Genomic DNA, 11,689 nt, shown 5'->3' on the forward strand with positions numbered 1-11,689 from the left:
GGATTTAAATAACCATTGGTCCTCTAATTAGTCACTTTGTGACCCTCAATCTGTCATGGATCCACTGACCCTTTGATTTCTGGTGTGAAGCAAAGTGTTGTACGAAACTAAGTCCTACACTATTGTGGGAGTCACCTCTAGAATTCGTATGAGCCACCTCTAGAATTCGTATGAGCCACCTCTTGAGTCCAGACATCTGTTCTGTTCTGTACCGTAGTTATTATTTCTGGTGTAGAGCAAAGTATTGTATGGAGCTAAGTGCTATATTATGGTGGGAGCCACCTCTAAAGTTCGTACAAGCCACATCTTGAGTCCATACATCTGTTCTGTTCTATTCTATACCGTGATTATGATTATTTTGTTTATATGATTTTTGTATTATATGTCAAACGATCTCTATATTATTAATATCAAGCTTTGTTTAGTCAATAATTATCCATGGTGAATTTTATACCCTTATGCTCTTAGTATAATATTTCTCGCTCTACCATGTGCTTGTAGTCGTTTACCACTTTCGGTGACATGTTAGGGCCAGCGCGTGGGGTAGGCACAAAGCACTTTATAGACTTAGTTTAGGTTTGACAACTTAATTAAATAGAAGTTTCAATGATTATGTTGGTACCCTCACTTAAATTTTTTTTTTTCCGCTCGCGTTTAGTAATTTGTTTAAGAATTGGCCGGAGGTAACTTCAGTTACTGGCCATCACAATACTTAACGCTTGGGTACAGGGAGCGGGCCGTGACATCTACATTCTTTGATATTACTTTTGGAATGATTGTATAAACCCTAAACAAACCCTAAACCCTAAAATAAAAGAAAAAACAAATTTTTCGTATGATTTTTTTTACTATTAGACACAAATGTTTAGTGGAACCCATATTTTTGTGTATTAAATAAAAAATTCATTTATATATATATGGAGAAAATTAACAGCAATGATTTAGATTACTAATTTTGGTACTCTAATGGAGCACTAATGACATGGCAAGGAAAAAAATAAAATAAATCAAGACCAAAATATCACATCACAGTGAGTGGGACCCAAGCTGGCTCTAGAGCTCAAAAATTAAAGTTCCAAAGCATTTTTCAAAATTAAAAGAGCATGCACAAAATCATTAAGTTAAAAAAAAAAAAAAAAATCATGGCGGCAATTATGAATTTTTTAAGTTTGATGTAAACTTAATTTAATTTCCCTCACTAAAGTTATGAAAAAAAATAAAGGAACGTGAATAAAAACAAGTACAAAATTCCCAAAAATGAATGAAATCATTTTTGCCATTGTGAATCTTTAATAGAATTCGAAGCTTAAAAATTTTCCACAGTAATAATCGAATCTTTAATGCTTAATATTGGAGTGGAATTATGTCACACGATATATCAAAAGTAATTAATTTTTAATAAAGAATTGGCACAACTAATTAATTTTTAATCGTGAATTAGAATGTGTTTGAAAATGGAGACAAAAGATCTCTGTCCATTTTTGGTAGGGTTTGTTACGGTTGCCTTTCAAATTTCATATTTTTTTTTATAAATAACAGTTCACATTCCCATCATCTGATGTAATTATCAATGCTTAAAAAAATAGTAATTTTTCTTGGAATTTCTACTATGCCTTTTTAATAAGATACCAATTATGGCTTGAAAATATATAGGTTTCGTTTGGAGCCACTTTTTAAAATCCTTCCTGAGTATAAAAATTCTTTTGAAAAACTTTTTTGTTTTTATGTTTGATACAATTATCGAAAGTCATTCCTTCAATAGTTACGAGTTGAGGAAGTCTGTTTTAAAGGTGCTACACAAAGTGGATTTAGAAATTCTATTCAAATCCACTTCCTACAAATTGAGCCAGGAGAAACTTCAAAACTATTTTTTTATTTTTCACTAACTAAAATATTTTTAAAAAAAGAAAAAGAAAAAAGTACACTATGTTTATCTAGCTTTTTTTTTTATTTCATATATTTTAACATTACTCTCTATTTAACCAATTCATTCATACAAATTATTTAAAGAGTCTATCTTAATATTAAAATAATTATTGTATTAACTAATTTGTTAGAACAAATTAAATAAAATGAGACTAGTTATAATAATCAACCGCCTTCTTTTAAAAAAATTGTTAAAGATGCCTTTAATAGATTCCAATCAGTTTTCCATGGTATCCTCATTTGTTGTAACAAGGAAGGATGGAATGTGCAATGGGGATGTATTTGCTCCAAAAATGGAATGGGTTTTGGGATTTAAAACGCTTACGTTGTATTTGGTTAGAGGATTTGAGGAGAGATTTAAAAAGGAAAAAGAAAAAATTATATGAATTGTGAATAAAATATACCTAGTATATTTCATTTAATTTCACACACTTTTTCCTTTTTCCTTTTTAAATTTGTTCATAAATCTCTCAACCAAATACAGTATTAAAGAATAGACTAGAACAAGGCAACTATGCTCAGACACCTTTGGCCAATAAATAAATAAAAAGATTGATTCTTCGACTATGTCAAGAAGATTTCTAAGCTATAAGGGACTTGGGTCTGCCTTTGATTAGGCATAAAATTGGCTGGATAATTGGCATCCTTTATACACCAAAATAAGACTCAACAAATTTTTTGTTAAATTATAATTTAAATTTTTTTTATATTTTTTATGTAGCTATCTCTTTAAATACACTATCCATTAGACTTCTATTCTAACTCTATTTTATTATAAAAAAATCTTTTACTATCTATTCTTTCAATGAATAGTACCTAAAAAAAAAAGTCAAAAATAATTATTAAATAACCAATGAACTACCTCAACAAATTTGTTAAGGTATCTGAAACTATAGGAAAGTAAAAATCGTAAAGTTAGGTTGACTGGAATAGGCCCGAAGTTTAGGCCCAATATCAAAAACCCAATCCCCTATCTCCCCCTTTAGGCTTAAAAGGGGAAAAAGCGCCCGTAAAAAGTAGATCAGAAGGGACTGACCATGGAGTGTTTGGCAGGTTAGATTTTATTTTTTTTATTTTTTCAGTTAAAATTTACAAAAAAAGATAAAATAAGTTAAAATAGTTAATAAAATAAAATATCACATTAAATCTATAATTATTTTATTTTTTCTCTCACAAACATCATATCTAACTACAAAAAAATTCAATCATCTTTCCAAACACAAAAAACTTAGCCTACTAAAATAGGCAAAAACTAAAATAACCTACTAAAATAGCAACTTTCCAAACACCCACCACATTAACCGACCAACTACATTGTTGCATATCATTTATTAATCTATTTAAAAGATAATAAGATCTACGTTTCTCACGTGGGTAAATCTAACATGGATGATTTACAAGTTTTTAATGTTATTCTATAATCGTCAATTGTCAAGAGAGTGAGATTCTTATTGTTGGAAACAAAATTAAAAAATTCAAATTTTTGTTTTTTTTTTTTTTTTTTTTTGCTTTTTGTTACTGCATTAAAGAAAGGAATCTTGAAACAATGCACTGAGAAAATACATATTTTAGTTGATGAAAATGATATACAAATAGAATTTAAGACCAGAATAATGTGATAATAGTATTCTTATAATTACGAATCATGATAGACATTTTAACTTACAAATGAGTATAAATATAAACGTGACATATCAAATATTTATATACAAATTTTGTTTATATAACATTATTTTTGTAAGAACAAATTCACGGAGAGGAGTATTATAATGATTATTGACATTAATGGAATGGGCCAAAGAATGTTTGAGGAAGAAACCATGTCTGAGATCTCTCTATTAATAGTGTGTTGAAATTGGACCATTGGTGGAGCTGGTATTGGTATTGCACTATTTGATCTCTTCTTCCTGCATTCATGCCAAGTTAAAGTTTTCCCTATTAGAAAGGAAAAAAAAATTTAGGTGCAATGGTTGATAATGACTTTCGAAGTAGTAATTAACTCAAAAAAAAAATACTCACTTAGAATTTGAAATGTGTGGATAAACAATAATGTTATGATGATAATATTTATGTATCAAATTGTATTTACTATTACATTGGTTTAACAAGGCACACCACTGTCTTTCACCCACACAGTAAAAACATATCATATGGTAATGCATAAATGTGGTTATTATAATATTATTAGTGGATCAAATTCATTGTAGTGCACCCCACCAAGTTTAAATTTGTAAGATAGGTTCAAATTTCAAATATTTTTTAAAAAAACTAAAGATTTACGTACCCAGAAGCGAGATTGGGGCAAAAGATGATGGCATAATCGGAAGCCTTGCAAGTGAAAGTGCTGGTACCATCATCAAATGCATAGCTATAAGCTCTCGGACAAGCAGTCTTGAAAATGGTGGAATAAGAAGAGGGTCTGCAAGTAGTTGGGTTAGCAAACTCCCCACTGCAGCAATATTGGTCTAGCCCAAATGCCTCACATGCACTCTTGCATCCAACCACTCCCACTCCACCATTGTCCCCATCGACCACCTGAAGCTCTTTTGGGCAACCTGCAAATTTTTTATTTTCAACAGTACTACTTAAGCATCATCAACAAGACAACCATGAATCATAGTGACTGCAAATGTAACCCTATATTGCATTGTAGTATGTGATTTACAACTTATATTTTTTATTCATCTCTATTTATGTGTCCCACCGATCCTATTTTAGTGTTTCACAATTTGTAACACATTTGAGGATGGTGGTCGGGTGGTTTGGAGGACAGGAGGTCGAAAGTCTATACGTAGTTGTTGGAAGCGTAAGATTCATGCCCATTAAGCCTGAGGCGTTCCTCCTTGCCACTATAATCTTGGTAGCAGAAATTATTCAGTCTTCTCTTAACACTACATAGTTGTGCCTAAACAATGTTTTGTGATTTTGTGTGTGTGTGTGTGTGTGTGTGTGTGGTCATGCAAGGTTATACCCTTGCTATTGGACAGGCACACCATCAACATAGTGTTCCAAGGAGATTGAATAATTAATCTAACCATGGGATTGAGATCAGACATTGACTTAGCCTCTATTTAGGGAGCACTTGCATAAATCCCCAACAAATCCTATGTTTTCCGGCCCATTTAGGCCAATCTAACCATGGGATTGGGATCAGATGTTGAGTTGGCCTCTATTTAGCGAGCACTTGCATATAACCCCAACGAATCCTATGTTTTCAAGCCCATCTAGGCCACGTTCGTCCAACTTCCAGTATATAAAAGCTCCTATTGTCATGCCTAGGCAGGATTTTCACGCTCGAATCACTAGATACTACTTTTTTACGAAAAATAAAATATAAAAAATCATCAATTACCTGTGTTGAGGTCTGAAACACATCCGGTGGCATTGCATACTCCAAACACCTCTTGTGGGGCAGCAATGAGAGGAAGATTATAACCATCTACAATGCTGACATCGTAGAAGTCTTTCTCATCGGCGTTGGTGCCCATCGTGATCTCAAAGAGAGACGCAGGTGGTGCGGCTCCAACGCCATCACACTCCAGCCTCCCACCGCAATCCCCTGTTTGGCACGTACCCACCCCTGACTCATCAAATTTGCACCCTGTCCTTGCCCATATCCGACCTGACCACCCTGGAAATGCCGGAATTTTGACACTTTGGCCAGAGTCCAATTTGAACCCTGTTGTTGAAAGTTGCAGTGTCCCTGAACCAGCGAGTGTTCCAGGCCAGATTGTTTGTGGGCAATTGTTGGTGAGAGTGAATGTGGAGGCAAATGAGTTGGTTGGGAATGATTTGACAAGAAAGAACATCAAGAACATCCATGGTGATGTTACAGTGAACATCTTGGGTGGGTTATGGTTCCAAATTCCAATGCCCTTTGAAATTGCAATATCAATATTTATCAATATTTTGACCAATACTGTTTGATATGAACGGATCAAATACTATTATTTAAAACCAAGGTTGATAATCAGTTACAGGAAAGAGTCACTGCTATATATTGTATTTACAGGTAAGAATCTGCATAGGAAAAAAAAAGGGTTAGAGTTGCTTTGTCAAATTGATCAGCCGCAAGATCCCACTTTTGGGTTTAGTATGTCTTTTTGTTTTTGTTGTCTTGGATGGTACTCACTGTGAAGCAATTCCTTTCTTTACCAATTGCTTGGGCCATCATGTTGATGAAGGAACAACTTCAACACAAAACACAATGAAAGCGACTCAGAAGGTCCACACCAGCATATCAATAAGATAGTTTGGATTCTTTGGAAGTCAATCATGTCTGTGTAATGTACAAGATATAGGTTGGGTTACAAAAAATAAATAAATAAAGAAAGAAAAAGAGACATAAATAAATATAGGCTAAATTTGTTTCACAAATCCCATCTCTTTTCTTTTTTGCCCACCATAAATTCATCCACAAATTCAAGATCCAAACACAAATTCATTAACAAAATCAAAATCTAAACACAACAGTAGGCTAAATTTGTTTTAACAAATCCCTTCTCTTTTCTTTTCCATTCATAAATTCATTCACAAATTCAAATTCAAGATCCAAACACATAAATTCATTCAGAGTACATGAATAATCCACACTATAATTTCTTTTTTTTTTTGGCTATGGAAAAACTCTACTTTGGAAGGCCTCAAAGCAAGGCCTGTATTCCTTTCTTCAAAAAATGCAATTATATTAAATAACAAAATAAACCAAAATTCCAAAAGAGTCTAATTCTATTTCACTGTGTGTGACAGATACAAGCTGGAAGATTGCCGCTACTGTAGTTGAGAAATTGAGGCTAGCAAGTACCTAAATACAGTAGATTCATTAAGTTTGGAGCCTCTTTGTCATTCTGCTTGAAGATGCAAATCAGAATCTTTGTCCAATTACTCTGTCCAAAGCAGGAGCTCGCAATGTGCAATGTCCTGTTTGGTTCGCATCGCATATCGCAGCAAAATTTCACAATAATAAAACTCGAAACATGTCAAAACTCAATATCCTCGACATTTGAAGCCTCTGGGTACCCATTATGCTCCAACTTCACCTTCAATATGGCACAAATAGCCCTAAACTTTGCCCTCAAAGAGCCTTAAAATAAAGTACTGGGCAGTGGGCTCCTCCCACATTGGGTAGTTCTTAACCATTTCATCCATCTGTTTGATGCTTTTCTGAACCCTCCACGAAAAACAAGTCGGGTTGATTTGGATTGTGAAGTTCCATACATCAGTACAGCCTCTAAAAAACCCTAGTTCCTTGCCTACTTCCAAGCCTTTCTTGAGACCCTCTTGGCATCCCTCATCTTTCCCAGATGATAAGCTGTCATTTTAGCCCTCGCTATAGCCTTCGTTGTAGTAGGCAGCTTCTAGTTTTACGAGAGGGTCGAAGATGTATAAAGTAGAGCTGGAACTGGAATTGGATTGATGAGAATCCATGACATGAATTGGCTTGTGGATACAACCAAGGACTAGTAACTGAGGAAGACAAAGATTTAGGAGGTCTGGCCTACACCGTGATGTGAATGGTTTCACAGCAATTGCGTTTCCACATTTCATCAGTGTCCTTCAGTGCACCACTGTTCCCCATAGCAAGCAAAAAGCAGAATTTCCATCCCTGCGCAAACAATAAAAAAAAATGACATTAGAAATGTGCCACTTTTTAGTTTAATTAACTTAAAAAATAGAATGATTCAATCATGAAAGCAACAAGCTATTTTCAACTCTCCTGAATGGCACATGCTTCAACCCTGCAAAAATAACATTAGCTTCAGGAAACCATATATCAAAATCAGCATGGTAGAAGCAGAAACAAACAAAAGAAAAAAATAAAACGTAAAATAGGAAAGAAACTGGATCGTTCCTCTTCAACCTGAAAAATAGTTGGAAAAGTAAATCAATGGTAACTTAAGATAAATTTTCTACCAGATACAAACCAAAATTGTGCTTCATTTGTACTGGAAAACCTGTAGAGCATAAGCGAACCTTAAAAAATTTCCCAATATCCAAGTAACAATAATCCTCTTGAAGATAAGGTTACAGAGATCACAGTCGACGGATAAATAAAGCAAGCCACTAAAAAGCAAATTGCTTCAAGGGGTGAAAATGACAAATTACAATTAAACAACAAAATAAGCAACATATCACTAACGCATTGTGCAAAATACAACCACGTTAGAAACATGCTCATACAAAGGCACCCACACAAAGAATTGAAAGTCATCAAACGGAGACATTGAGTCAGGTATTGCAAAAGAACTCTGTATTTGTCAGAGTTCAAGCTTTGGCACAGCACAAAAGTAGACCTCGAGCTTTATAGAGAACCCCGAAAAAAAAAGTTAGAAGACATAAAGCATTGTTAAAGATCCTATAAATAGTCCAGCTCGTGTTTAGAAGATACAATCCATTAAACAAGTTCAGAATATAAGTTGCTCCTACAGACAGACAGACAGGACAGGACACATCACGTCCTCCATTAATGTTGCCGCATCAAGTTCCGTTATCCATTCTTGCCGCATGAAAAATAAAAGATCGAAAAAGGAAAATAGGAATAAGAAGATAGTTTATTAAAATTATTAAAGTCTAGCTCATGTCCATGCCATCTCCAATTTGACTGCAGATTGGACTAACAGCAGAGAACGATCTCTCAAAAGGAGAGGGATGGAATTGTGCATCCCTTCTGCGCTTAAAAGCACAGCTATCAGAAGCAGAACTCTCATCATCAATCTTTCTCCGGACACCTCTCACTGCATGTTGCTCAGCCGGTGTTAGAGGGAAAACCTGCCTGCTCACTCTGCAAAGGGAGCTATGGTTATCGTAGAGAATTCTCTGGTTACAGTTTTTGTCACAGATATGTGTGAGTCCTGTTAGTCTGCAGCGGAACATGTTTCCACATACATGTTCATTTTCACATTTCCCATCACACTTGTGGACAGGGTTTGAACCATCTTGGCCCAGAATACTTGACAAATAAATAACATTTGTAGGCACGGATACCATAGATTTGCCAAATACCTCCATCTCTTCCTTAGATCAGCAAACTTAAACAGATCTTTATGACGATTCCACAATCCAAAAAGCCTTGCCCCAAAAATGTTCTGCAGAGCCCACCACAATATGAGAAAATGTAAGTTCAATGCAAAGGGACCTGTGGCTCTAAGGAATATGATGACAGTGACGATAGTTCCTAAAAAACTATTATTTTTTACTTAAACAACGATGATAATTTTTTATGCGCATTCTGCAACAATAATGCAGCTTCTTCACATACCTAAATGAGATTACATTATATTTGAAAGCTTCAGGTGTAACATATGAGGCCCAATAGAGTACCATATCTATGTTTCTCTCATCATGTCACAAAAGAAGAGAAAAAAAGTAAATGACAGAGTGAGAAAAGGGGAGCTGAGATCAACCTAAATAAAAATCATGGCCAATGAAAGTATATGCAACTACTCCATTCGATGGGGCCAAAAAATGGGCTTAATAGTCTCACAGTGGGATCAACATATTAGATCTGCGTAAATAATTTCAAAAAAAAAAAAAAAAATCCTCTACATGAACATACCCAGGAATAATCTCATTCATTACAAATTCACAATGATGGTTTTCTTTCTTAGTTGTGCAACATACCCAGAAAAATTACCCAAAATTTTACCCGGAATTAAAAATTTGAACAAGATTCATTATGAATATGGCCCACAACAAACTAACTTCAAATCTAAACCCTACACTTCACTTACATGGTAAAATTGCAGGTAAAATTTCGTGGAAACTGTGATTGTTATACATAATCTTTCAATGACATTTATAATTTTCTAAATATGAAGAGAAAAATAAAAACCCCATAAAAGAACAATAAATGACCAACAATATAAACGCATCACCAGTTTTTCCCAACTAACAGTATAGCACACAAAACAAGTGCTACACGGAGCAAACATAGAGCTACCAAAATCTCCAATTTGAGTGTCTTTCAAAAGTCAAAGAACATGACAAAGAGACAACAGCTAAAACCCTAGAAACCAAATTGGGAAAAAATCAACAAAAACACAAATAAAGTAAACACATACATACATGACAAAAACTGAACAGAGTGAGCTTGAGAAGAACCAAATGATGTGTATATACATACACATAGACAGATATATACAAAAAGATTACAACAATATAAGAGAGAAGAGAAGGGACCCAAGAAAAACTCACCAGCAAACAAGAAGAGAAGATCCAAACTCTCTCTCTCCTCGCACCTCCGAGTCTAAAGCAAGAAAAATGGGAGCAAGAGAGTTGGGTATTTATAGAGAGAAGGGAAGGTGATCCGATTCACGTGACGCGTTGAACAAGCAGTAGATGAAATAAGAGTGAAATTTCGGTGAAATGATTAGGTTTTGTTTCTGTCTTTAATTTGAAATTGTTTTACGCGAGCCGCGTTGTCTTGGATGAAGGTTAATGCGCGAGTGAGAGGCGGAGAGGTGCATTCATGGTCACGTGCACAAGGACAATTATTGTGTGGTCATGGCAACAATGATTCATCCCATTAAAAATATCACCACTAATAGCACTAATATATTAAAAAAGTAAAAAAAAATAAAAAAAAATACAACTTCAAGACCAAAACATCACATCATTAATGACGGAACCCACTGCCACCTAATTAGTGGGAGCACTAATTAGTGCTCCCAAGCATTTTTCGGTCATGGGCAAATTCAAGCATGCGTTTTTTGTTTTTCCAAACTCAAAAATATATCCCACTAAATTCAAAAATTATTTTTAAAATTCGTAACTCAATTTAAAATTTTTCTAAAAAATTAAAATTAAAAGTCAGTTTGGTTTACTTTTTAAAACTCAATTTTGCTTTAAAATCATGATTTGGATGAAATATATTAACTAAATATGTTTTTTAAATACAACTTAAAATTACTTTTAAAACTCCTCTCTTCTCTTTTTTTATTTTATTATTATTAATCAATCAATAAATTACTTTTTATCTATCATCTCTCCTCTCACATTCTACCTTTGTTTGGGGTATACTATAAGTACACTTTTTATATTTTTATCTTTTTTTTGGTCAAATCACCTTTATTTTTCTACACATTTTTTTTTGTAAAAAGTCAAAAAAATACTTATTTAAATAAACTATTTACAAAACTCATAACCAAACAAATTTTTTCTCTTCAAAACAGCATTTTAAAAAAAAATCAAAAAAAATTTGTTTGATTATGAATTTTGAAAAGAATTTTGAATTATATTTTGAATTTTGAGTTGTTTTTTGAAATTTATTGGATTTAATTATTTTTTAAATATTTAAAAAAAATTCTTAATTTTATTTTTTTAGGGTAAATATTTATATTTTAAATACTTTTTTTTTTAATATGCACTATATTTTATACATCTGTGTGTTGTATTTTTTAAAAATATTTTAAATATATATTTTTTATTTTAAATATATAATTTTTATTTTAAATATTTTTTATTTTTTATTTTAAATATTATATTTCATTCAATAAATATATGTTTAATTTTTTTTACTTTATTAAAATATTTAATTTTTTTTAAATTTAAAAAAAAATGGATCGCCATATGTATCTAAATCAACAAATTATTTAGCTAATACTTACAAAAATAACAAAAAATAAAAATTTGAAAAAATAAAAAATAAAAAATATTTTTCTTCAAAAATAAAAATAAACAAAATATTTTTAAAAAAAATAAAATAAATAATAATTTTAAAGGACAAAAAAATATATATTTTTTTTTTTGAAATTTTTTTAATAGA

The 11,689-nt window shown here is 32.7% G+C and overlaps 1 protein-coding gene across 13 annotated transcripts; it reads right to left on the minus strand.

Annotated features, from left to right (window-relative positions):
- Positions 1 to 3,524: 3,524 nt before the first annotated feature.
- Positions 3,525 to 10,364, minus strand: LOC114307665 (pathogenesis-related thaumatin-like protein 3.5). Of its 13 annotated transcripts, none has more exons than XM_082881997.1 (7): positions 10,120 to 10,258; positions 8,929 to 9,011; positions 6,731 to 7,531; positions 6,059 to 6,205; positions 5,279 to 5,946; positions 4,211 to 4,481; positions 3,525 to 3,833 (listed from the first exon to the last, which is right to left on the minus strand). In XM_082881997.1, the coding sequence occupies exons 5-7, from the start codon at positions 5,766 to 5,768 to the stop codon at positions 3,656 to 3,658; spliced, it is 939 nt and encodes a 312-aa protein (XP_082738123.1). In that variant the 5' UTR covers positions 5,769 to 5,946; positions 6,059 to 6,205; positions 6,731 to 7,531; positions 8,929 to 9,011; positions 10,120 to 10,258; the 3' UTR covers positions 3,525 to 3,655. The 13 variants fall into 13 exon arrangements, 12 of the variants coding, with proteins under 12 accessions (XP_082738123.1, XP_082738130.1, XP_082738125.1 ...); XM_082882004.1 differs by having other exon boundaries at positions 3,525 to 3,861; XM_082881999.1 differs by having other exon boundaries at positions 9,185 to 10,178.
- Positions 10,365 to 11,689: the final 1,325 nt, after the last annotated feature.

Source organism: Camellia sinensis, chromosome 8 (assembly GCF_055761805.1).
Source record: "Camellia sinensis isolate YWXY chromosome 8, ASM5576180v1, whole genome shotgun sequence".
NCBI lineage: Eukaryota > Viridiplantae > Streptophyta > Magnoliopsida > Ericales > Theaceae > Camellia > Camellia sinensis.